General features: G+C 47.1%; 1 protein-coding gene across 1 annotated transcript in view; it reads right to left on the bottom strand.

Annotated features, from left to right (window-relative positions):
• Window positions 1-3,569: 3,569 nt before the first annotated feature.
• The window catches only part of RPH3A (rabphilin 3A), a 282,381-nt gene continuing 258,629 nt past the window's right edge, over window positions 3,570-27,321 (bottom strand). Inside the window, exons 11-22 of the mRNA XM_079943019.1 lie at window positions 26,141-26,227; window positions 24,373-24,435; window positions 23,076-23,315; window positions 20,820-20,899; window positions 18,033-18,107; window positions 16,354-16,463; window positions 12,415-12,541; window positions 10,338-10,394; window positions 9,484-9,638; window positions 6,186-6,267; window positions 4,766-4,862; window positions 3,570-3,725 (exon numbers count right to left, since the gene is read on the bottom strand). Coding sequence (XP_079799145.1) covers window positions 3,595-3,725; window positions 4,766-4,862; window positions 6,186-6,267; window positions 9,484-9,638; window positions 10,338-10,394; window positions 12,415-12,541; window positions 16,354-16,463; window positions 18,033-18,107; window positions 20,820-20,899; window positions 23,076-23,315; window positions 24,373-24,435; window positions 26,141-26,227 — 1,304 coding nt within the window. The 3' untranslated portion in view covers window positions 3,570-3,594. The remainder of the gene's footprint in view (window positions 3,726-4,765; window positions 4,863-6,185; window positions 6,268-9,483; window positions 9,639-10,337; window positions 10,395-12,414; window positions 12,542-16,353; window positions 16,464-18,032; window positions 18,108-20,819; window positions 20,900-23,075; window positions 23,316-24,372; window positions 24,436-26,140; window positions 26,228-27,321) is intronic.

Raw genomic sequence — 27,321 nt, 5'->3', positions numbered from 1 at the left:
CGAGGGAAGGAGATCTACCATTTCAGAGGTGGAAATTAGGCTTCTTCTCAGCTGCCTATGACTGACTGGCGGTGGCTGCCAGGGGTAGACTGCTGTGTTGAGAAGAATGCAGATGCTGCTAGTGGGTTCTGTGGGAAAAATGCCATATTGATTAGTGATCCACCATGAGCACAGGGAAAGAGCGCAGCAAGTAGGGTTTCCTGCCATTCCGAAAGGCCTGTGTGGCCCTAGCTGGCACCCCTCTCCACTTAGTGGCAGCTGACTGAATCGTAGGTAAAATGATGGACTTTTAGGGCAGTGGTTTGCAAAGTCACGATAGAGGTGGGAAGCCCAAGCCATCAACCAGGAAATATTTTCAAATATACCTCTGGTCCCCGGGGTGTAGCAGAATCTGCAGGAAGGGGCGATGGTGGCAGGGAGAGCATGGGTAGTTTGAAAAATATATCTCCCCAGGTGATTCTAATATGCCAACTTCTGCCCCCAACAGTGAGAACCACCCTTCTGGGAGTGAGAAAAGGAAATTGCCTCAAACTTGGCATGGAAGAGAAATTTCCGTTGGATGGAATTGTCAGCTCCTTCTGAGAAGCAACCAATCTTCCTGATGAGTTGCTTAAGCTCTTTTGATGTAAGCTGAAAATCTCACTTGTAGTGAGTTTAAAAATCCTTCTGGAAAGTTAGTTACTCACTAGCTCACTTTCAGGACTGTTGAGAATCTCAAGTAAGGGGTCATTTCTGAAAAGGCTCATCGCAGGATGGAAAGTGCTTCAATATAAAAGAGGTGTTTGGTGATCTGCCTTCTTATCATCAGTGCGTTAAGAGCATTGCACAGGGGATCCAACGATCTAGCTCCTTTCCTGGCACTGCAGCCATGAGATGTTGGATGTGCCCATTTCCTTCTCTGGGCTTTGGGTTATTCATCTGTCAGATAAGTGAGCTGACTGAACCAGGCTCTGGCTCAACTCTGTGGTCTCTTTCAGCCTTGAAATTATCTCATTCCATGACCACTAGGGAGTTTTCCCCAAGGTTGGGTTAGTCGGGAAAAGATGAGGATGCTGCCTTCTTATTGGGTGGACACCAGCAAAAAGCATTCTTCCAGGAGGGCGTGAGGTCAGTCAAGTTGGCTGGAGCCCACCTTTCCAAGATGATATCCATCAGAAAGCAAACTTCACGGGGGCAGGGACCGCATCTGCCTTGTTTACTGCTGTATCCCCAGTGGCTGGAACATGGTAGATGCTCATTAACTACTGACTATCCAGGTACGTCATGTGTGTTGGTGGGGAGAAAAAGCTTCCAGAAACCAGAGAGGAAAAACCCAGGCCATCAGTTTTCCTGGATATTCCTACTTTATTTTTGGCTACATCATCACAAAGAAAGGCGATGGGTGGTTCTGCATGCACCAGAGGGCGTGTGTGTGTATGTGTGTAGTGTGTGTGTGTGTGTGTGTGTGTGTGTGTGTGTGTGTATGTGTGTGTGTGTGTGTGTGTGTGTGTGTGTGTGTGTGTGTGTGTTCTAGCAGGAAGGTGCTTACATTTACCAGGGAGGGGGCGCGCCTGGACAGAGGCACTGTGAGCTAGCCGCATGCTGAGTCCAGCACCAATGCCAGCGTTAGGCCTGGGAGACACAGCCAGCATGCTTTCTCCTAAGGGCAAACCATGAACAGGAGGCGGGCTGAGAGTGGGCACTCCAAGGGGGCCACTGGAGAGAGAGGGTCAGGAGGGAAGATGGCAGCCAGGAAGCTGCTGGCCATCGTGGAGAAGGCGAAATACCTGGGGTCTAGAAAATGGTTATTCAAGGCAAGAAATCAGTGACTTCCAATGACTTGTCAAGGGAGCTAGGGGTGGAGGGCCCAGAAATGGAAGGTTAAAAGATGTGTGTTTGGAGAAAGTGAGAGTTTTAGTGTCCCTCTGGCTACTTCTATAGATAATGGTGGGGTACTGGAGGGGGGGGGCAATTTTCATGAAGGAAGACTGACTGGAAATTGGGAAAAATCAAACCTTTCTCACAGGGCACTGAAGATGACCTAACCGTGAACCTTATAATGTTTGTCCTCGTTGCCTTTTCCTCCTTTGAAAAAAAAATTTTTTTTCTTAATTTTTAGGAAGAAAGACTGAACAATTCATGATGGAACAAAAGCCTTTGGTGTCAGGATCTGTCACTCTCTAAAGTTTTATGTTCATGATGGTGTTTTGTTCTCCTGACACAATGAAGAGGGTGCAAGAGATAGAGAGACAGAGAGACCAGAGGCGATTCTGAGTGAGAGACAGGATGCAAGAGAGTCTGAGAGAGAGAGAGAGAGAGAGAGAGAGAGAGAGAGAGAGAAAGAGAGAGAGAGAGAGAGAGGGGTGGGGGTGGGGGTGGGGGTCATTTGTTCATTTAGCTAAGAGCAAAGGAAGGAGAAAGGCTAGGGGCTTTGGAGAGGCCTCCTGGAACCCAGACCTCTGGTTTAAGCACGTTCTGCGCCCACTTGGGGAGGCCAGGGGCTGAGAAAGCCCCTCTACGGGGTGTCTACACAGCTTGCAGGATGCTGCCATGCACCCAGGGCAGCGCCAGCAGCAGCCCAAGGCCCGAGGACACCCGGCTCTGCCAAGGGGAGAAGTGGGTGGTTGTAGAAGCTTAGACCTACATGGAAGTTCAGGGATTTGCCAGTTTCTCAGCATTTGCTGGTCAGGCTGATGAGAGGCGGCGAGGAGGCGAGGCTGTGTTAAGATACATTTTTCTGCTTTTGCTATTTTACCCCCTCAGAGAGGGAGAAAGGAGAAGGGGCAAGAGGTGGGAGGAGAGAGAAGAGGTGAGAGGGTGAGGAAGGGAGCGGTGAACGTGGCCTTGGGCTAAGGGAAGGGGAAAGAGGGGGGGGGAGGTGGGTGGTAGAGAATGGGAGCTCGTTTCTGCTAGGAAGCAAATAGGGGACATCCTGAAAGTGGGGGGGCTACCCAGTTCCTTTGGGTATTCTGCATGGTCACTTCTTGATGCACCTGGAGCCGGGAGGGTATGTTCCTAGTCACCGGGGAGTTTAAACATGGGGGTCTGTTTTGTGGCAATTGGGGTGTATGATGTGAAGAGGTGGAGGGACCTGAGATGCTCTATTTCTGCCCAAATGCTTATCCTCACAGCCTTGTCTGGCTCTGCTGACAACTGAGGGTATAGGTGGATGTCGACATAGGAAACAAGTTGTGTGTGTGTGTGTGTGTGTGTGTGTGTGTGTGTGTGTGTGTGTCTGTTATGTGCGTGTGTCCAAGGCCAGGAGGGTCTAAAAACAGTCCTAAATGATGAAGAGCCTCTGTAATTTACCCAGGCTGAGAGGTTGTTAAATTAACAACCTCCTTGTGAAAAATCTCCCCATCCCCATCCCTATGGCTCCATCCTGGAGGGATCAGAGAGGGGCTGCATTCAGAGCCCGCATCGCAGTGTTGAGGAGAGGGGAGGTTTTTGGTGGCAATGTCCAAGGTGCGGGGGAGACTTCAAAGGCAGGCTCCAGGAGTGATGGGGTTGGGGGAGGCGTAGAGAAGAGAGACCAGAGTGCAACGGGCAGCTGGGACAGGCTGTGGGGTGACGGGGCATGGGCTGGGGCATGGAGGTGGGGACCTGGGCGCCATCCTAATCGCTTGACACGTGGTTCTCATTCTGTAGCTGGTGCCAGCGTTCTATCTTCTTGTCCTTGTTTTTCAGACACTCGTACCAGTGTTTTAAGCGCTCTCCCTTGGCTGAGATCCCCAGCTGGCAGCCTCCTGGAGGACAAGATGGGAAGATAGGGGCAGGCAGTCAGAGTGGAAGAATGCACGGGAATCTCATTCTGGACCCAAGTGTCTAGTTGGGGAAAAACTGCCACCAAGCAGTGACCCACCCCCGCTCCAGCCACTTGGGATCCATTCTCTCTGGAGGTTGTGGTTATGATGTTATTATTACTACTGGCTTTCTCTGCCTACAGACTACCTACTCAAGAACCTGCAATGGCTCCCTACTGTGGCATCAAGTCACAACTTCATTGTCTATTTTTAAAGACCTTCTTTAAGTCATCAATCCACTCACTGAAATTCTCTCTCACTACTTCTGGTACTCATCATCTATTTCCAGAGTCAGTTTCATCACCCTGCTCAATCCTGCCTGCACATCTTTGCTCTTGCTGTATCCGTTGTCTGGAATTCCCTCCCTACTCCACCTGTAATGACTCCTACTCCACCTCATTATTTGGAGGGGGACTGGGAACAGGAGAACCTTCATTCTGGACTTGCAAATAGATTAAGGAGACTTCCTTTGCACCCTATTTTCTCTTTTCCTTTTTCTTTTTTTTTTTTTTGCGGTATGTGGGCCTCTCACTGTCGTGGCCTCTCCCCTTGCGGAGCACAGGCTCCGGATGCACAGGCTCAGCGGCCATGGCTCACGGGCCCAGCCGCTCCGCGGCATGTGGGATCTTCCCGGACCAGGGCATGAACCCATGTCCCCTGCATTGGCAGGCGGACTCTCAACCACTGCGCCACCAGGGAAGCCCTACACCCTATTTTCTGCAGAGGCCACACGCTCCACTCTTCTGTAATTTAATTATTCTGCTGGAGGTGATTTGTTCAGCAAATAACCAATCGTGATCCAATCTTCCCAGCTTTGTAAGCCAAATTGGACCCAAGTGAGGACCATGGGTCCCGACTTAGCGTTTGGACAATGTAATTACCAAAGTAAAGCAGTGCCCTCAACCCTGTGCATCCCTGGGTAAGGCTCCCCCCTCCTGGGAGGATAGAGGATAGGGTTTTCCCCGGGAGCTGGGAGCACTCACCGATGTAATCATTGGACTTGCCAATGTCATAGTCCCAGACTGAGATGTCCAGTGACTTCTTCGCCAGGTCACTATGTTTGATGTCGTAGAAAAATTCCTAGATGCAGCAGAGGAAGACATGTGAGTGACAGGGTTCTCTGAGCCTTCGGCATCGGAAGCTAAGAGGCTGAGTCTTAGGGGTTCATGGACCAAGAGGAGGACCTTGTCCTGGGTATCTGGAATCAAAGGGGCCTTTACCCCAGGCCTGAAGAACCCCTCTCAACTAACACTCCGTATAATAAAGCCCCCCAGACCCTATAATTCTCTTTTCAATGACACTGCTTGAAGTTGAGAAGACTGGTGGGGTGTTTCTAAGAGGGCTGGTCCTGGTCAAGTTTCCTTAAAGGCAGATAGCCATGAACTCAGTCCTTCCATTCTGATAGCTTCTGAAGTGGTTTTCCTCACTCTCCATTGTTCAGAGATTAAAGGTAGTTGAGGGTTAGGTGCCTATGTTTTCAGATAATCTGATTTTTTCAATAACTCTTCTGCCTAATCACAAAATTCATTCCTGTTCATCTTTAAAACGAACAAGGAAGCAAAAAAAAAAAAAAAAAAAACCCCACAAAAACCCATAACCAAAAACTTGTTATCTATCTACCCAAGAATGACTACTGTCAACATTCCCCATGTGTGACCATACTGGTGTCTGTTTTGAAAAATTAATATGAATTTTATACCATATGAAATATATGAATATTGTATTATAGAAATATAATATGAATATACTGTACTGTGGCTTCCTTTTTCCATTTTATAACATATGGTAAAAACCAACTTTGTATGTTAGCAGGTTTTTTTTCCTACATCACCACTTTATTTTTATTTTTAATTGTTTTTCTGCATCACCACTTTTATGGCTTTGTCTAAGAGCTGTGTGGCTGGACCTAACCTAGTGCTCAACATTTGAGTATTTAGATGCCTGACAAGTCAACAGTGTGAATACAGAGGAATAAGCACATTCAATGGGTATCTAGATAGTGGCTTTAGCAGGACTGGATGCACTGAGGATGGAGGGAGAGGGAGAGGGAGAGGGCAGTGGCAACTGGGTGGGTGGTAAAGGGGACAACTGCCCCTATTTATTTGCTCAAATATCAGTATTATATACTATTAGAGTTGGTAGAGACATTGGTAAAAGACATTAATTCATTCTCTCTCCAAATATAGTGTCTTCCCTATGACATTCCAAATCTATAGGCTTTTGTTTTAGGCTTGATTTCCTCCAATGATGAGGAACTCATTCCTTCTTTAGATAATTCAAGCTGATCTATGTAAGAAAAAAATTTTTTTTTTTTTGTGCTTTACAACTTTCTAGCAGGGAATTTGTTCCTCCCTCACATATAGGAACTATCCCAGAGCATGGCAAAAAATGGGGCAGCCTTACCTCATTAAATTCAGGATTCAACGTTTTCTTCTTAATTTGAGTCTTATGTTTGGCTTTCTTTCCCATATCTGGTTTCAGCCAGCTGAGAGGAGACATGAGAGGCTATTATGGATGAAGTTTAATGAATAAGAACAGCCTCTTAATGACCCCAAAGGTCCTCCCAGTGTCAGGAGAATAATGAACAGATCAGAAAGTTAATCAACATTAATAATGACCATGTGCATCAGAGCATCTACTTGGTGCCAGGCATTACCTAAGCACCTTATGCATATTTAATCCTCAACAAACCCTAGATGGTACAACCACCCATTTACATATAAGGAAACTGAGCGTTCAGAGTGAAGTTGAGACATGTGCCTCTGGTCACACAGCTGGGGACTCAACCCAGCTGTTGCCTCTGGAGTCTGTGCTCTTAGCTAGGACTTTCTCCCAATGGATCATTGAGAACCTGGAAGACGGTGCCTGGGGCTTCACTACTGATTATCTCTTAAGCTGCCCCCAGGTCCTGGGGAGATGATGAGGATATGGACAAAAAGGAGAAGATGCAAATCTGATTACGATCAGTCTCCTGTTCAAAACTATTCCATGGCTCTCCTTTGACCTAAAGGTGAAGTTCAAAATCCTTAATGTGGCCTTAAGGCTCTACGTGGTTGGGTCCCTGCTCCTGTCCAGCCTGATCTTGTGCCACGTGCTTCACCCCACACCCCATTCACTCTCCTTTCCATCCCAGGGCCTTTGCACATACTATTTCTTCTGCCTAGAAGGCTCTTCCCCCAGTGTAGACACAATGCATGACACGTAGTAGGTGCTCAATCAACATTTTCTGGGCGAATAAATAAAATGGGCTAAAAACTCTTAAGAGTTAGGACAATTGGATTCTGATGCAAGCTGTCACTAGCTGTGCAACTCTCAACATGAGTGTAATTTCGGCATGCCTCAGCGTCCCAATCTGTAAAGAAGGCAAACTTTTCTTTCTCACTCACAGAACTGCTTTTGAGGATAATCTGAAAGAAGAGATACAAAAGGGGATTTGAAAGGTACCAGATGCTGAACAAAAATAAAGGGCAATTCTGACTTTAAAAAACTTTGTTGGATCTTAAGTTGGTTAATGATCTCCTGTTTTCTTTTTTACAATGCCCACCAGGGCAGCTGATTCACTGGTGACCACTGCAACTCTACTTCTTCTGGAGGGTTGGGTAGATGGGAGAAGGGGTGGTGGGGAGAGTTATTTAAGAAAAACAATTTGCATGTGTCTGGGATTCAGTGGAGTACAGGACAGGAGCCCAGGAGCTAATGTTCTCTATTGGACCATGTGGGAAAATTAGAAAATTACACAAAATTACTCCTAGAAATCAAACGCGTTCCAGACATGTGTGTTCTTTTGTTAACTAAAATCCTCTTTCAAAGAAAATCTGGAGCAAAGTCCACTGTGGCCTGATTTGTAGCCATGACCTTAAGGGAAGCATTGATTTCTATTGTCAGAGGCAGTGCGGATGGGGGAAGGAGTGTCTCCCAGGTTGGAGAGATCATTAATAAACACTCTTTGCCATGAGTAAGATAGTGATAGTAATTATTTATACAATAATGGCAGGTATTTGTTGAGCACCGACTCCATGAAAATGTATCTCCCAGGTCTCCAACTGCAGGGGGAGACTGACAAGCTGCTGGGCTCTGAATTCACCACTATGTTTTCATGTGGCCATGCTCCCCACAGGCTACTCTCAGCAAGTACCTGAGCCAGCAGCGACAGTAGGCAGCCCCATTTCTGGGAGACGCGGGGCTCCTCTAATGGGCGACTGCGCTCAAGGATTCCGCACCACAATGGTTGAAACTTAACAGAACTGCACTGCAGTCTAAGACTCTTCCTGCCCAACCATCCCCCCACTACCCCCCAGGAAGCAGACGTGCACCAGGCCTGTTGTCTCTATGGTCCTCCTCCAGCTCTCTCTCAATTTTCCTTCCCAGGCACTTTCCCCAGCAAATCTCTTAGCATCTCATCTAGTCTTGGTGTCTGCTTCTTGGAGGACAGGACCAAATGACCAATACTACTCTTCCCATTTCATAGATGAGGACATAGAGGCCCAGAGATGTTAAGGCATGAGCCCAAGGTCACACAGCTGGAGAATATTGAAGACTATTGGATCTGGGATTCAAACCCGGGCAGTCTGGATCCAGAGCTCAGGCTCTCAACAACAACCACATAAACACACATTTTACTGCCACAAGCAAGGCAGAATTCTATTCAGAGTAGCTAAATGTTTCTGTACCAGGCGTAATTTTATTCCTTTTATATGGTATCTCATTTGAGCCGTATGGCCACTCTTGGAAATAAGTGGACTTGTTTTTTCCACTTTACCAATGAAGAATCTGAGGCTCAGAGACATCACATAACTTGCTTACAGTTACATAGCTGGTAGCTGGCAGAGATGGGAGGTGCATCCCATGTCTGATTCAATGGCGGCTTGGAGAATGTGCCTGAAGGACCTCCAACTACAGGGAACATAAATGACCAAGGCCCCAGCTGCCGCGCTTGGAAATCCATGCCATGTTTGTGCCAAGCCACACTCCCAGCTGACTACCGAACATGGCAGGGATACCTATGGCAGGCCTACTCCTAGGAGACATGGGCCTCATGTGATGGCCAATTTTGGCTTGAGGACTTCCTGATGGCTTTGCTGAACTTGCATCTGGGATGCTTCCACCCATCCCTCCCTCCCTTGTCCCCTCACTTAGGGTCAGACTCGAATGGCCGTCTAACTGCTGTCCCATTTCCCCTGACTCTCCCCCTACTTTCCCGCACACAGGCATTTCTCCTCTGTTTAATCCCCTCTTGGCATCTTCTCAGAGGACCCAGAACACAAAGTCTCTCTTATTCCCCATGACTGAGATAACTGGAATAACCCCAAAGCCTAAGGTCTTTTCTTTGAGCATTTCCAGACTGAATCCAGAAAAAGTCAGGTTGCTTCTTTGGTGGTGGGGCTCTGGACTCTGGAGGGATGTGTTGCTGATTCCCAGGTGCTACAAATGGGATTACTGTAACCTTGCTGACCACCCCTCTCCCACAGGAGGAGAGCCACAAAACTTCTCACATGGGTGGGTGACACACCAGGCTGACTGAGACTCCAGACTCACACTCACCGGTTCTGGGCATCCGTCTCACTGTGTGACCTTGGGCAGGTTCTTTGCCCTCTCTGGGCCTCAATGTACAATGATCTTGGGGAAGCTCTCTGGTTCTCTCTTTGCAAGGATCTAGGACCCCCCTCTGGGGCCCATTTATAGTCCCCAGACATTGACTCACAGCTTGACGAATGGATCTGAGTAGCCATTGGCGTCCATGGCCGCCAGGTGCACGCAGCGTATGATGCCCACAATGAGGCCTCCCTGCTGTGTGCTGTACATGAGGGACACCAGGATCTTGCCGCGTTCCTCTGTGTCACCAATACGCTCCACCTGCTGCAGTAGGAGAAGAGGGTGTGTGGGCCTAGGAGGGAAGGGGTCTGGGCAACGTGGATGGCGATCATTAAAGAGAGAGTCTGTGGAAAGTAGGAGGAGGTGGGCCAGTGCTAGTGCAATCAGCACTACAGACAGAAGACACCCCAGACTCCAGGGAGGAGCAAATGATGAAAGCCACGGGGCCCAGTCCTAGGCACATGGGGGCCAATGGCTTTACTCTTAGACACGGACTGACCCTGACTCTGATCATAGGCTGAGCTTGACCCTGATTCCAACGTGACTCAGCTCAGACTCCCCCCATCCACCCAGTTTTCTCAAAAGTGCAGTTCTTGGGGCCGAGGGCATGGTTGTGAAGCCAAACCCCAGCCTCTGCCAGACACACAGCTCAGAGAACCTGCCCTACATCCCCATGGAGGGAGCGTGGCATTGCTCGAGTGCAGCAGAACTGCCAGCAGAGCTTCTGCCAAGGTCAAGGGTGTTTCTCGGTTATGAGAGGATGGGGCTTCCCCCACCTTGGGGGCTCCAGGTGTGAAAAGCATGCTCCTGGTCTCATGTTCTAATGCCTTGGGCAAGGGCACCTCTCATGGTGAACCAACAGGCAGGTGGTTTGGGGTAAAAGAGTGGGAAAGGGGCCAGGGAGGGAGAGAAAAGGGAGATGCCAGACCCCGACTGTGGCTTCAACACCCACTCAGCGCTCACCTCCTCCTCATAAAGGGCCATGCCTCGGGCTGACCCGGTGGTTCCAGCACGCTTCATCTTGAGGAAGGAGACAGAAAGGAAAAATAACATTGTCAATGGGGCTCATCTCCCTACACAAGAAAAACCAGAAACACCTTCTCCCCTCCACTGGCATCCAGAGCCATGAGGATGGGTTCTCCAAGCTTCTGTGGCCCTCCAGCTTTCCCCCATTCAGCTAAAATGTATATAACATTAACCATTTGAGAGACCATGTTAATGCACAACAGCCTATTGACGTAGGTTGTATTACTATCCCCATTTTACAGATGATGACACTGAGGGTCACAGTGGTTAAACCACTTGCCACAACCAATAAGTGGCAAAGTAGCCCATACACAAAACATAAGATTTTGTCTGCTCTGGATGAAGTGGCACAGGGGCCACCAGGTGCTTCTTCCCCCATGGCTCCTAAGGCCTTTTGCAGGATTCTAAGGCTCTGGGGAACACAATGTGAAAAGCACTGGTTAAATCCAACCTCTCCACTTTAGAAATGAGGAAAACTGAAGTCCAGAGGAGAGGGGTCAGAGCTTATGAGGTCCCTGTCCTTAGTGGGGCATAAGAGGGGAGTTGGTGGTGGGAGGTTTAAGAGCAAAGGAGATGATCAGCAGGGTTGTGGGGCCAGTGCGGGCCTGTCCTGCCACCTCTGTGCCTCTGAGGCTGGCTGCGTCCATCACAGTGAGACGGCAGACCCAGGAGCTGACCAACTGGACTCACTGAGTGACGGAAGGATGACAAAGCCTGAAGAGCCAACTGTTACCAGGCAAAGACCCAGAGGAAAGGCTTCATTCCTAGGCACATCTAATGATTTATTGGGAGCCTGGCATTCGGTGTAAGTTCTTCCTTGCAATTCTCCCTGTTGTGTCTTCCTTTGTCTGTGCTATAAAATATGGTGCAGCACACAGATAGTCCATCCTCAGGCTGGCCATCTGGTGGGAGGATGCTGCAGGAGTCCCCCTCCCACCCCCCACGGCTTCCCGATGGGGCGCTGGCCCACTGCCCAGGGGGAGCAGGCACGCAGGTCATTGCAAGAAAGCTGGGCTCTGGCTGGTGCCTGAGAACACGGTCCCTGACTTGCGGTATGACCTTGGCAACTCGCTCCTCTTTTTGGGCCCCAGGTGGCTCAGATGTAAAAAAGGGTAGGTTGGATTATGTCTAAAAATACAGATTGCTAGGTCTCACCCTATCTTGCTAAGTCAGAATATCCAGGGAGATCCCCCACAGAATCTATTTTGTAAACTCTGGTTTTAAAATCTCTAGTTGATTCTGAGGTGTAGCCCAATTGGACAACCTCGATTTGGTTCTTGTTCTTTCTCAAAAGGTGAGTATCACATCTAACAATAACAGTTCTAATGCTTTACATGTACTTTTACATTAATCCTTAAAAGACCCTATGAGGTTGGTACTATATTATCCCATTTTACAGACAAGAAAACTGAGGCACAGATAGGTTAAGTCATTTGACTCAAGTTATACTATAAGTGGCAGAAACTGGGACTCAATCCCAGTCTGGCTCCAGAGCCCATGCTCTTACGTGCTATGGTATCCTGCCTCCTGTGTATCTCTATGATTCTTTATGACTTCTTGACTGACAGGTGGCTAAGGCAGTATTATTTACTATAATAACAACAGTTAATTTATGAGTGCTTATTAGGTACTAGGTTCTGCCTCCTATGAGGCAGGTGCTGTTGTAACACCCATTTTAGAGACAAGAAAAACTGAGGCCCAGAATAGTTCAGACCCTTGGTGAAGGCCAGGGAGCAGGGAAACGGCAGAGCTGGCTTTGAACCCAGGCAGGCCACTCTGCCACACCACTCTGACCTTCAGAAGTGATGCTAACACAGGGTTGGTAGAAGGCATAGCCAGGATGCAACCCCCATGTTCTGACCTGAAATCTTCACCCTCCCTCCAACAGCTGCCAAAGCCCCTCTCCTGTCTGGCACCCTACAGATCTATCACATCCTTTACAGCCCCAAAAGAAGGCAGCACCCACCTCTCCAACTCTTCTTCCCCATTGAACCCTTGGGGCAAAGGCACTCACCGGGATCACCCGCTCCAGACAGATATTGAAGTTCTTCCTCTGGTTGGGCTTCAATTTTTTGAGCGAGAATCTGGTCTCACCAATAAACTCGTTATGGCCAAATTTGTCCTCATCACAGACAGAGATCCTGCGATTGACATAAAGGATGGAGAAAGAAAGAAGAGCATATATTGAGCTCCTACTATGTACCAAGAGCTCTGATTGATGCTGGCAAGGAACGTGTAATGTGCACAGGAATAATACAACTTCATATTTATTGAGCACTAGGCCAGGTACTTCTAATTTCTTCTTGATCACAGTATAACTTAACAAGCAATAACATACACAAATCTTAAATTTCTAGCTTGTTGGATTTTTGAATTTGCATACACCCATGTAACTACCACTCAGATAGATCAAGATATAGAACACTCCAGCTCCCAGAAGACCCTCATGATCCCTCCTAGTCACTACCTCCCTCAGAGATAATCACTATCTTGTTCTCTTGGCAAGATTCAGTGTCTTGTTTTTGACTTACATTTAAATAAAATCAGATGTATACCCTTTTACATTTGGTTTCTTTTGTTCAACATTATGTCTGTGAGATTCATCCATGTCTATAGTTATTTGTCCCTTTTTTGGTTGTATAGTATTCTATTGTGTAAATACGTTGTAATAATTTTGCTAATTATGGGCATTTGGTCTTGAGCCATTTCTAGCTGTTATGAATAAAGCTGCAATGGAACATTCATGTTCATGTCTTTTCTATATGCATAGATACATATTTCTGTTAGGTATCTTCCTAGGAGCAGAATTGCTGAGCCATGGACTACACACAAGTTTAACCTCAGTAGAAACTTCTAAACAGTTTTCCAAAGTGATTCCACCAGTTACACTCCCACCAGCAGTTTATGCAGGCTCTGGTTGCTCTTCATTCTAACTTCGATTTTGTCGGTCTTTAATTTTAGCCATTCTGAGTGGGCCATAGTATCTCCTTGTAGTATTAATTTATTAGTATTCCATAAGATGTTGTGGAAAAAACCCAAATGAACTTTTTGGCCAACGCAATACATTTCCCTGATGATTAATGAAGTTCAGCCCCCTTTACATCTACTTTATGGTCATTTCAGCATCATCTGTTGCAAAGTTAGGCTAGGAACTTAGCTGACTCTTCTCATTTAATTCTTTCTCCCCCCAGACCTCTGAGTTTCCCACTTTGGAGAGGAGACTGGGGCCCAGATATGTTGAATAATTTTTCCCCAGTAAGGGGCAGAACCAGAATTTGAAGCTCCTGATTTCCAGAACACTATATTGTCTTTTGCTATCTACTTTGCACAGCATTGAGTAGACCAGAGGCACAAAAAGGGGCAGGTCATGAGAAAGGTCCCTCAGGAGGCCAAAAGGACCAATCGAGGCATGATAATTCATCCTGACATATACTAAGAGGAAGAAAGGACTTTTCCCCCCATGGGGGACAGACAGGAACTAACAGCACCTTGCTTCTTGGCCATTAACATTTGTTGAACAAGGTTCAAAGTTCTGAAGGGTCAGAACACCCTCCTGCTGAGCCCCACACTGTACACAGCTGGAGAAAGAAATTGTCTCCATTCAGCCAGTGGGGGTGTAAACACCACCATCCTTTCTGCAGGACAGTATGTCTCCAAAGACTCACGAATAATCACCATTTTTGACCTAGTAACGCCACTTCTAGGAATTTACCTTGAAGACATAAGTGAAAAAATACGTAACTACAAAGATCTTTACCACAGTTTTGTTTATAGTTGTGAAAAAGCAGAAATAACATAAGTATTCTATAATGGGGGGACTTCTCAAGAAAATTATGAAGTAACCCTAAAAATGTAACAGTATGCATTGAAAATAATGTTGTAATTGCTCATCAGGGAAATGCAAAACCACAATGCGACACCATTACACAACCGCCAGAGTGGCCAAAATGGAAAAGTGTTGATGAGGATGTGAAGCAACTGGAACTCCCAGACATTGCCGGTAGCAGTGTAAATTGGTGCAATCACTATGGAAAACTGGCAGTTTCTAATAAAGCTAAACATATACATACACCATGGCTCAGCCATTACACTCCCAGATGTATATACAACAGAAATGTATGCAAGAAACAGCTACTAGAATGTTCCCAGCAGCACTATTTGTAATAGCCCCAAACAGAAAACCAACCAAATGCCAATTAATGGTAGAATGAATAAATAATATCGTGTTATATTCACACAATGGAATACTAAATAGCAATGAGAAAGAACAACCTACAAGTACCCACAACTCGGATGAGTATCACAAATATACTACTAACTGAAAGAAGACAGACATAAAGGAATTATGTGGTATGATTTCATTTGTATAAAGTACAGAACTAGATGAAATTAATTTTTCCTGTTAGCAGTTAGGGTAGTGAATCCCCTGGGGGAAAAGGTCCTCACTGGAAGGGGGCACAAGGGGAGGGCTTCTGTAGCCTGGGAATGTTCTGTTCTCTTAACCCAGTGTGTTCACTTGGTGAAAATTCATCAATCTGTACACTTTTTCTGTGTGCACTTTTCTAAATGGATGTTATTACATTGCAATAAAAATGTTTATGTTTCCTTAAAATAATATTGTAGCTGATAGGAATGTACTTGGAACAGCCCAGTTTGTATGCCTTGCCAAATTAAAAAGACCCACACCCCATATTCTGTGATCCAGCAAATATCCCTCCTTAGTTTCTGTCCTAAGGAAATACTCATATGAACACAAGGAAGCATGAAGAATGCTCATCGCAAATTTGTTTGTAATAGAAAAAAGGTAGAAGCTATCTAAATGTCTGTCCACAGGGAACTGGATAAAGTGGTAAACAGTTACATAAAATTTTAAGACATGCCAACAATACCATATATTGTTTATAGATACATAATTAAGTAGCTGAAGCATAGGACACACTTGGAAATGATACCCATAGAATTCAGGATAGTGTTTCGCCCTGGGGAGGAAAGAAGAGAAAGGGGTGGGGGATGAAGTATACAAAAGGAGCTTCAATTTGCATCTGTAGTGCTTTATTCCTTACAAAAAAAGAGCTGAAGCAAATACAACAAATATTAAGATTTTTGAAAGACTGAGTATTGGGTTCATGGGTATTTGTTTTTATTATATTCTATATTTTTCTGTATATTCATAACACTTAATAATAAAACACTAAAAAAACCTGTGATAGACCCATGCTATGGAGTACTCTGAAGCAGTTAAAAATTAGGTAGCTCTAAATGTCTTCTCATGGCCACAGCCCCAAGATATATTGTTAAGGAAAAAGACACGTTCCAGATATAGTCAACATGATATTTCTTATATTGTAAACGACAGTGTGTGCGTGTGTGTATATATATATACATATATATATAGTGTATGTATGTATATAATGAATATACACACGCTCACAGAAGGAGAAAGGCCACCCAGGTTGGGGGAGGGGACTAACATTTGAAAGCAGCTTTGTTTTCTCAATAATTCTTTACAAGAACAATGTACTCATTTATTACTTATATAATTTAAAATGCATTTTAATACACTGTAGAAGAATATGAAGTGGCGTCAGTATATTGTTAAGTGAAACTGGCTGATTACTTAATAGGATGGTCCATCTTTATAAACACTTTTAAAAACACTCAACTTTATTAAAAAAAAAAACTTTCGCACACACACACACACACACACACACACACAAACACATACACACAAATATAGACACACGCTAAACCCAAATGTCCAGACACCAAGATGTTAACAGTTTCACTTATCTGTATTTTCAAAAGTGTCTATCAGGAATATATATTGCTTTTTAGAAGAAAAAAAGAAACAAAAAACTACTCTGAGATGTTTTAAAGCGCTGCCCCCAGGAACCACGCATGCCTCAGTCTGCCCAGCCTCAGGCCCCTCTCTGCCCACCCTCCCGGCAAGCACCTGAGGGTCTTCCTCTGCATGTCTTCATCCGTGATGCCATGATAGACCAGAGTCTCATTCCAGATGGGATTTCGGGTGTTCCGCAGGGTTTTTGTACGAAGCTTGTTGGACTAGAACCCAGACAGACATCTGTCTCAGTGGGGAGTCAGCCCTGCAGCTCCATCCCTTGGGCTCATTTGCGATGGGTGGGTGACTTAGGAGTCCACTTCCCTCAGGAGTGTCCAGGGGCTCTGTTGCTCCCAAATACATGTTCTCAGGGAGTGGGGTCATCCTCTAGGGTGCATCACCAACACTGGATACTGGGCCAGCCCTCCCTCCAGGTACTGGGCCCCCTCTCTGAACTCTTTATAAAGATTAGAAAGCAAAGATATTTTTCTTTGAGAAAAAGTATTGTTTCTAGGCCAGGGAAGCAGAAATGAGAGTCTCCCATTCCTAGGCAGTGAAGAAATAATTTCTGGGGATATTGGGATGGTCCCCTCTGTTTCCCCAGATAGCATCCTCCATGCCTGAAATTCCTTAGAGAGGACAAAATTTTTCATTTTACTCTAAGAGAGAAGGTTAGAAACGCACCTGGTAGCCTGGTGCGAAATCTAATTCATTCTAACATGTAAGTGACTGATTGGATTCTTTGGCAAAGCAGGTTTGGATTTAGGAGTGGGCAAAGAAGTGGGTCAAGGAGAAGCAAACGTCGCTGGGGAGTCAGAAGGAGTAGTGGCCAACAAGTTTGGCCATGGCCAGGTGGGACTGTCTTTCCTTGATCCAAACAAAAAAAGAGATAAAGTGTATGTGCCCGTGCATGTGCGTGTGCGTGTGTGTGTGTCCTTTTTTGTCTTATGGGGCATTTGATACTTGCAGAGATTTTTTTTTTTTTTTTTTTTGCGGTATGCGGGCCTCTTACCACTGTGGCCTCTCCCGCCACGGAGCACAGGCTCCGGACGCGCAGGCCCAGCGGCCATGGCTCATGGGCCCAGCCGCTCCGTGGCATATGGGATCTTCCCAGACTGGGGCACGAACCCGTGTCCCCTGCATTGGCAGGCGGACTCCCAACCACTGCGCCACCAGGGAAGCCCTTGCAGAGATTTTTGAAAGGCATTTTTCTAAGATCATGTAACCAAGTATATAGGCAGCCTTGTTTTTAGGACATCCATGTCAAATTAACACAACAAAGCAAAAAATAAAGCCCAAGAAGGCACACATCCATTTCCAGCCATGTGCTCTGAGTGGGTCAATCCAAAGAAAGGAGAATTAATCTCACTTTCCCTTCCAGAAAGGTGGAAGGGATGGGGGTAAATTTTCTCTTAATAATAGAACCTTTTCTCAAGTTATCTGGAAAGAGTTAGTCATTTCTGTTGAGAGATGTTTGGCTGGGGCAAAAAATGGGTGGGGGAGGTGGACCATGGTCAGCACTGGGGAGCCCTGAAGGTGTTTGAGCAGGTCAAGGGCATAATCAGGGTATCTGCTTCTCTCCTGGATCCCAGGTTTCTGAGTTAGAGAAATGAGCAGAGCCCCTGCCTCTTGAAGGAGAATGGCTCTGGCCCATCCCTTACCCCTTGTAAGAACTTTGCCAATCAGGGAAGAGGGGGTTTGGGGAGGGCTATTTTAGGCTCTAAGCTGGGAACCTTGGGTGCTTTCCAGAGCCCATGTGCCCCCCTTGCCAAGAGGCCCAGGCCATATGGTACCTTGCTGGCTCCCGGCAGGAGGTGCAGCTTAACGTAGGGATCGGCCAAGCCATTGGAATCCATGGGCTTCAGTCCCTGTAAGAGAAGAAGGCAGTGGCGTGAGGGCCTGGGGAGGGCTGGGCGCTCAGCTATCACAGGCAATGGGCACAGCTATCACCCCATCCTGTGTGCTTCCCCTTGCAAAGAAAGAGAAGGGAAATGCAGTATCTTGAAATGAGCACTGGAATCCGGCAGACGGGGTTTAAAGCCTGGCCAAGTCACTTACTGGATGTGTGACCTTAGGCAAGTTTCTTAACCTCTCTGAGTCTCATTTTCCTCACCTGTCAAATGGGATGCTTCATGGGCTGGTGAGATTTAAACGTGATCCCACCGGTAAAGTGCTTGGCACAGTACCTGGCACACAGGAAGTGCTCCAACAAGGCTGGATTGTTATTGCTGGGATGGGAGGACATGTCCCAGAATGGGTGGGAGAGGAGGAAAGGCCAGCGAAAGGAGGCCTGAGTTCTGGCCCTGGCCCTTGCACTCACTTCTGAGACCGCAGTTTCTCCATCCGTATGATGGGGATCACAATCTCTGCCTGGCCCCCCTCACAGAGCTGGCTAAAATGGCTAAAATGGCTAAAATGAGTCACTGTGGGGGAGAGCAGTTTGTCCGGGGTAGGAGTTAAGCTGGGCTTGTTAACATGAGCAGTTCCAAAATTCCCGGGGCTCAGATACGCTCTGCCCATCCCCCTAGGCCCTGGCTGAGGCAGGTGTCTTATCTCTGGGCTCCCACTCTCTTCTCTCACAGCACTAATCCCCAATCCCATGTATCGTGCCCTGTGATCTCCAGGGACTTCAGTTTCCCCAGCTGTTCAGTGGGGCTGATCACAGACCCTGCTTCATGGGATTCTTGGAGGGTAAAATGAGATCTCACCTGTGAAGGCTGAACTCTGGCCCTGGCACAAGTTCAGTATGAACAACGTTTGCTACTACTAGGTGGGGAGAGGAGGCCACAAAGTGGGGTGCAAGGAGGAAATCTGGCCGGGTAGCCTAGAAGGTAAGAGCATAGGCTTTTGAGCTGGACAACACTGGTTCAAATCCCAGCTCCACCACTTCCTGGCTGTGTGATTTGGGCAAGTCCCTTAATCTCTCTGTGCCTCAATTTCCCCATCTATAAAATGAGAACGATGATGAAACCTTCCTCATAGGTTTGTTTTGAAGATTAAATGGGAAGAAATAATTTGTAGAAAGCCCCAGAGGGTATACTATACTCAGGAGATGCTATAGTGCTGGGTTCTTGTCCATTTCTCCATGAGGGCACAGTCTATTCTCGCTCATTTTAATATTCCCCAACATTTAGGGTAGTTCCTGGTACAGAGTAGGTACTTAATAAACATGTCTGGAATGTCTGTTTGGATTGGGAGGTTACAAATTGGCAGACGCTGTGTTTTTCAAATTTGAACTTGAACATCTTTGTTTGGGTCCTGCTCACATCAGTTTAGTTTACCAAAGTTACTACCATTCCCTAATGTCTCACATGTTTTTCTCATCTCTTTACCAGCCCAGCCCCTAAGCCGTTGAGTTTTCTGTACCCCTGTCGCAAGGGGGCTGTAATGGTGTGGCTTTCCCCCATTTCTGGAGCTGGAGATGGTTACATCTGGATTCAAATCCAGCTCTATCCCTTACCAGCTGAGTGGCCTCAGGCTTTAACTTTCTAAGCCTCAGTTTTCCCATCTGTACAATGGGGCTAATAATAATCTCTTCCTCAGAGGTTCCTATGAAGATGAAATAAGATAACGTAGGGCCTTACCTCACTGTGCTATTGGAGGGCACGTGTAAATGCATCTAAGTGCCTGCTGAAGAAGTGACCTGGGTACGTTGATCTAGAAGTTGTGTTAAGCATTTCATACATTATTGATCATCCAAACTGGGACATTTTGTGAGTGGAAAGGAGAGTTCTTAATTATTTCATCAAGGCAACAGGCATAGCTGGGGACCATCTGTGCAAACTGGGACACCCCGCCACCTTCCACGTAACACTCACCAACATCCTCATGGAAGAGACTCTATTATTATCCCTGAGGCACAGAGAGGTTAACTTCCCCCAAATCCCACAGCTAGGAGGGGCGGAGCTGGTATTTGAACCCAGGAAGTCTGGTTCCTGAACCTTGCTTGTTATTTTCTATAGACCAGACTTGGGGCAGGGGGAGATCCTGGTCAACTACTTCCTGGGATTAGCATTGGCATCATCCAGCTTTCTTTGCGGGCTGCAGTAAAGTTGGCTCACTGCCCCTGGAGCCTGTAGCATGGAGATGCTCTTCCAATCTGGTTTGCCTCGCCCCCCCTCCCCACCCCAGAAGCCCAGATTACTGTCCTTGTATCTGCAACAATAAGTCCTGACTCAGTCTGTAGCTCCAGCTTGACAGCCCCGTCTATAGAAGGAGCTGTTCAGTGGCATGTCAGCTGTCAAGTTAGGCTGTCACTGCTCCCAGGTGACACCTCTGAGATCCCCTCCAGAGGGTGTGGATGGGGCTGGGCAGATCTTGGCTCTGCCCTTGAAGCTTGGTTTCCTCCACTCCCAGGAGGCAGCTGCAGTTAAGTGAAACCCCTCTGGGACCTTCCCCGGAGGAAGTCCTCCCTGCAAAGGAATTGGCCGTGGCTAATTCCTGCTCTTTCCTCATCACTGTCACTGTCACAGATAGACAAGGCAATGACAGGAGACAGACATGGTCACCCATGCCCTCCCCAAGTCCCCTAGAAATGCCAGAACATCCTAAGTGGTCCCCAGCTTGGCCCCCTTACCCACCTTGGCCTTTATGATGGTGCAGTGCAGGGAGCTGTTGTCCTGGTCGTAGAGAAGGCTGAACTCCAGGGCACCCAGGGTGGCTGAAGAAGACAGAGGCAGGTACCAAGAGGACATTAATTCATTCAACAAACATTTCCTGAGCACTTACCGTGTGCCCAGTCTGGGCTAGCCATTGAGCCTACAGAGGAGAGGAAGACTCAGTCCCTCTGGACTCCCCATCCTGGTAGACCCTCCTCTTCTTTGGAACCCTCAGCACACCTGTGATCAGTTAATCATTTGTGCAATTGCCTACTTAATGACTTCCATCTGCTAGGTTGAGAGTCCCATGAGGGCAAGGCTGTGACTGCCCTGTTCACTGCTATGTCCCCGCTGGGCACAGTGCAGGGCACACAGTTTGTGCTCACTTACTTGCTGAAGGAATAAATGAGTCTCAGCATTTGCTGTTGCCTCTGTCTGGAATGCTCTCTCTCTAGATCCTCACATGGCTAGTGCCTTTTCATTATCCACATCACAGCTTAAATGTCACCTCCTCAGAGAAACCCTCCCTGATTGCTCCATCTAAAGCAGCCACCCTCATGGTCATTCGCCCTATTTTATTTCCTTCACGGTGCTCTGTCTTTATTTGAAATGAACTCATTGGTATGTTTCTCTCCACTAGAATATTAGTCCCATTAGATCAGCCATCTTGTCTGTTATTATTTTTTTTCTTTTTTTGCCATGGTAACCCTAGCACTTAGAATAGTTTGGGGGCACCTCGTAGGTGCTCAATAAATACTTGTCAAATATAGAGATGAGTGAGGGAGGGAGTTGAATACAGAGACAGGCTTGTTATAAATCACTAGGGACAGCTCCTAACAGGGACATACACCGGCTGGGAGGGATCTTCTAGGCTTGGCAGGTCAGCAAAGAGACACTTAAGGCAGATGGAAGGAGCAGTGGCCACTGCTCCAGGCAGAAGGACCAGGATATGGAAAGCCAGGAAGATGGGATAGACATGGTGCATTTCCAGGGCAGAAACAGCCCCCAGCCAGCGAGGTGGGGGTAGGCTCCTCAGACTCCTTTCCCCTGAGCCTGCAGACTCATGACCCCTGTGAGAGACAGGACAGCTGATATTCCCTCCAGGTCTGGCCTCTGGCCTGCTGCAGCAATGAGACTGTCAGTCCCTCCACTCACTGGCCATATGAACTTGGACAAGTCCCTGAACCTCTCCGAGCCTCTGTCTCCTTATTTGTGAAATTGGAATAGGACAAGCAACTATTCCCAGGCTCACTGGGATAATTAAATTGAGCATGTGCACGTAACACAGTTAGAAAAGTGCCCGGCACAAAATAAGGGCTCAACAAGTGTTGACTATTATTACCTCAGATGTGCATGTCACATAATAATAATTCCTCACGTGTGTTTCGCACTATATAATAATGATTTCTGGTTTATGAAGCCCTTTCTCAGCAGGTACCTCAGTTTACGACCCCTCAGCCCTGCATGGGAGATGGTATTTGCTTTCCCTTTTACAACGAGGGGAGGTGACACGATGGGCCAAAGCCATCCCGCCGATTACAGCCCTTGGTCCATTTCTTCTGAGTGGGTCCAGTCTCCCCATCTGAGGAGCTCTTAGAACGTTCCCCCAACCCCACAGCATGCATCAGGTCCAGACACAACCCATCTATGCTTCCCTGCAGCTCACAAAGGCCACCCCAGCTCTCCCCTGCTGCTCCCAGCCCCACCCAGGAGAAGCGCCACTGGTGTGTGTGTGTGGCACAGAGCAGGCACTTTATAAATCATTGAATGGATGGATGCAAGAGGAAGTGTCAGGAATTTTAAAGTCATGGTTAAAAAATGACTTTTTAGAAGACACACACCAAAAAGTCTGGGAAACAATTAAAATAGATTTCTATCTATATATACACCTAGGAGTGGAATTGCTGAGTCATATGATAGTTCTATGGAACCACCAAATAGAACTCTGTGAATATAGTTGAATTGCACTCTTAAAAAATTATGTAAATCGTTAACGTTGATGTTATGTGTCTTTTACAACAGTGAAAAAATAGATGCGCTTATACTTTAGAAAGCTGATGTCATTTTGTGAATTTAGTAACACGAATTTGTATTTTTATAACTTGGTAAATATGTTTATTAGGTTTGGCATATTGGGGGCTGGGGATGTACAGAGCTGTCCCCAGAGCCATTCCTATTTCCCTGGGGGCGACCGCTGAAGTGACTTTTCCAGCCACCCCTCCGTTACGCGTCACCTACTTGCTTCATCTGAATCATAGCTGTTGGCTTCCTCCTCCTCCTCCTCCTCCGCTGGGCGTGGGGGCTGGTGGGCTGGGACCACGGCCGGCTGGGGAGCAGCAGCAGACGCTTGGGAATAGGGTGGGTGGCCCACTCGGTCCTCCCTGGCTCCAACTGCCGAATAGCCCCCAACTCCCCCCACTCTCTCCTCTCGCGGTGGGGCGGTGGCCCCTGTACAGGTGGGGTCACTCAGAGCCACCTCTGCAGGGGAGATGGGGAGAGGGTGGGAAAGAGGCAGCTGAGTCCCTGTGTCATAACGACAGCAGTGACAAATGCTGCAGCATTACCACGAGTGATGGGCACCTACTGTGTACCAGGTGCTTGGCGAGCTTTGTGCCAGAATCACCCACTGCCCTGCAATGGGGGACTGCCACTTCCAGTGGACAGGGGGGCCACATCATGCCGTTCACCGGTTCTCAGAATGTTGCCTTTGTCAAAGCCACCCAAGGAAGGCTTGCAAAAATGCAGGTTCCCAGGCTCCATCTAGAATCTGCAGGCCCTGTGGTGGGGCCTTGGAATCTATGTTTTATAACAAGTTCCATGAGCAAAACAGACCTCACTGAGAGCCCTCACTGGTATGGGCTCTGAAGCCAGACAGCCTGGATTTGAATCTCAGCTGGAGCAAGATTACTTACCTCTGGGCCTCAGTTTTCTCACCTGTAAGATGGGAATTTTAAGACCTGAAGGTGCTCAAATAGTATTAGCTATCATTTAAAAAATTTTCTAGTATGTGCACAGCACTTTGCACAGTAGCTGGTGCATTAGAAAGCAATGAATCTGTTGTAGTGATTGGTGCTGCTGCATATATATCATGTGTAATAATCACTGTCACTCGGTGTGGTCTTCATACATTGCAGGCCACGTGCTAAGGTGTTCCATGTATTGGTTTTACTTAATCCTCCCAGCAACTCTGTGAGGTAGGTCCTTGGATTATTCTCCTTTTAGAGATAAGGAAACTGAGGCTCTGGGAAGTTAAGTGACTTGCCCAGGGTCACAGAGCTGGGAAGTAAAGAAGCAGTGATTTGAATGCAGGCAGCTTATACTCTTAAATCACTGTATGTATTGTCATTTTCTATCTATCTAATCTTAGTACAGACTCTCTAGAGTTTTAGAATTAGGGAATTCCCTTAAAGCTCATCAGATAGGTCTCAGGATGCAGAATGGGCCAATGTCTGGCAGCCCCTGCTCTCTCTCTCTCTCTCTCAGTCAGTGGAAGAGGTGGTCACCTGCGCAGGCACAGAAAGAGGCGAACACTTGCCTGGTCTCTGATCTGAAAAGCGTCCTGCTGGCCCGGGACTGGGTCTGCTGCCTCCTGGGGGTCCTGAGTGGGACAAAGAGAGAAAGAAGTTTGGAATAGAGAAGGCGGCATCATTTGGGTATTTGCCCTGAGGACCCCTCGTTTCACAGGTGTGGACACAGGCCCAGGGGCAGCAGGTGATGTGCAGAGGTACCCAGGGTTGCAGGAACAGTCCCATTGGGGGATTCTGGTGTTGGAAAGCCCTGGCTTCAAGCCCAAATCCTTCCATTCTGGGCCTCAGCTTCCTCCTCTGTGAAGTGGGGATGAGCAGGTATTACCTGCTCTTCATGTTTTGTTGGCTGTTATGAGGTCGACAAACAAATGGAGCAAGAATCGCTTGCAAGGTAACGGGCAAGTCCAGGCTTTGAGTCCACCATTATTACGGGGTCATTACTGGTCCAGAGGATTCTATATAACTACATTTCCGAAGCTTGGGATGTGGGGGAGAGCCACAGGGATGGGGCATGAAATAACATCCAATGACAGAGTGAGAAAGTCATTCTGGGTTCCCATTGCCTTTCCATACTGATCCCGTCATGGGAAAAGTCTCATCTAGGTGCTACTTTAACACTTCTCTAACCTTTGTAAATGTCCCTTTTGAGCAAAAGAGGACAGGCCTCAGGCTCCGAACCTTCAGCAGGCCAGAGTACTGAGAATGTCATTGCACCTGCAATGTATTTTCAGCACATTAATTTTTATGACAGCCCCCCACAATAGGTTGAATGGTGTTCTCCAAAAAAATGTTCAAGTCCTAACCCCCAGTCCCTGTGAATGTGAATATTTGATCATCTTTGCAGGTGATCAAGTTAAGATGATGCCATTAGGGTGAGCCCTAATCCAATATGACTATGCCCTTATAAAGAGGGGAAATTTGGACACACAGGGACCCATGCATAGAAGGAAGATGATGTGAAGACACATCCACAAGCCAAGGAATGCCCGAGGCCCCCAGAAGCAAGAGGAGAGGCTGGGACAGGAAGGAAGGAACCAACCCTGGCTACACCTTGATTTTGGACTTCTGGCTTCTAGAACTGTGGGACAATACATTTCTGTTATTTTAAGCCACCCAGTTTGTGATATTTGTTATGGCTGCCCTAGCAAACTAATATACTCTCTTTTTCTGGTATGGAATACTGGTTTCCCACTTACGCCATTATTATAGGTTTCTTTTAAAATAACAGATTTTAACTGCACCAATTAGGAATTATATCCATTGTTTTACACAAGCCATATATGTTCAGATTTTCTCACATTACTAATCTCTTTGCCCACCATTTCTTCCTGAATCTCACATATCTGTCTGAGAACCTTTGCCTTTTCCTTAAGTCTGAAGTCCTTAAAATTTCCTTGAAAGAGTTTATGATAACTTCTCTCAATTATGTTCTTAAAGGAGGTCAATTTGAAGAAAACATTAAGGAAATAAGAGGGCAGATCATAGGTGCATGTGGTAAAAATTGTGAAATTGGAGTGATGACGTCAGAAGGTGGGAAACAGTGAGGGATGAAGTACTGTCACTTCTTGCATTTAGGTAGATATGATGCTACCCTTCCTCCCACCCCCACCAGCTTCCCAGCCTAGAGTATTATTCATTCTAAAGGTCTTCGAAGAGTTTAGGGTTTGGTGGTGGCTGCAGCTTTGCAGAAAGCCCAGCGGGTTCCGCAAGCAAGGGTGGGAGGTATTGGGGTCACAGCTGAGTGACAGCCTGGGCGGGTGGGTGAGTGGCACGTACCTGGCTGCCCAGGCTGGGGGGGCGCTGGACTCTGTATCAAAGCCGGGGTGGGTCTAGAGGCCTGCACTGAGTTGGCCCGTCTCAAACCTGCAGGGGAAAGGAAAGAGCCTGTCATATCGCACACACACACACTCACACACAGTCAAAGCAGGAAGAAGCCTGGGACCAGTCAGCCGGCATGAGGCATGGTCCTCTGGGTGTGAACTGGATGCAGCCCCCTGATACTTCCAGCTCTTTCAGACCCTCTTCTCCTCCCCTCCGTGTGTTCTCTCTTTCCAATACTCAGATGCCCCTGGGCAACTCACTGCAACAACATGGATGTTGAAAAGCTCAGGTTCTGTGACGTTGCTTCTGACATCTGTGACCTTGCACAAATGACCTATCCTCTTTGGGCCTCAGTCTCCTCATCCATCAAATGGGGATAACAGTACTTACCTCATAAGGTTGTGGTGGAGACACAATAATACAATACATGTAAAATGCTCAGAACAGTGCCTGGCATGTAGTAGACACTCAACATCTGGCAGATGTTGATATTACTTTATAATTATTGAAAGACTGTTCTTATCTTCGCATGGACCTAGCTTTGCATCCCAGATTTTTCTTTTATAAGCTGTGTGTCTTTGGGCTGGTCACTTACCCTCTCTGAACTGCAGATGCTTCATGGAGGCAACAACTCTACCCACTTGATTAACATTTTTATAAGAACTTATTTCATCTCTACACCCTTTGAGGTGAGTGCTTTATTAGCTCCATTTTACAAACGGGGAAACTGTGGCACAGAGGGGTTAAGGAGCTCACCTAACGTCTCTTGGCTGGTTAGTAGCCGAGCCAGGGTTTGAACTCAGGCATTTGGTCTCCAGAGTCTACCTGAGACTATTAGATGCTACTGCCTCCTGCAGAGCAGCTGGGGGATCAAATGGGGATGATATACACAGCAGTTCCTGGTACTGAGAAAGTATGACATTCCTAGAAGAATACCCTGTCTTCTCTCACCTCACTGGGCTAGATCCCACCTTTCCTGAATCCAAATATTTTTCACTGGAGAGATGCTTGAATGATCATGACAGAAAGTGCTTTGCCACCTCTGGCTGGGGCTTACAAATTCTTGTCCCAGGGTCCTGCATTAGCACTTCCATTTGCTTGTTCATTTGGGTCCTTGTTCATCCATCCATCCATCC

This window comes from Stenella coeruleoalba (genome assembly GCF_951394435.1).
Source record: "Stenella coeruleoalba genome assembly, chromosome: 14".
NCBI lineage: Eukaryota > Metazoa > Chordata > Mammalia > Artiodactyla > Delphinidae > Stenella > Stenella coeruleoalba.
The sequence above is the reverse complement of the archived record's forward strand: the minus strand, read 5'-3'. Positions and strand labels throughout refer to the sequence as shown.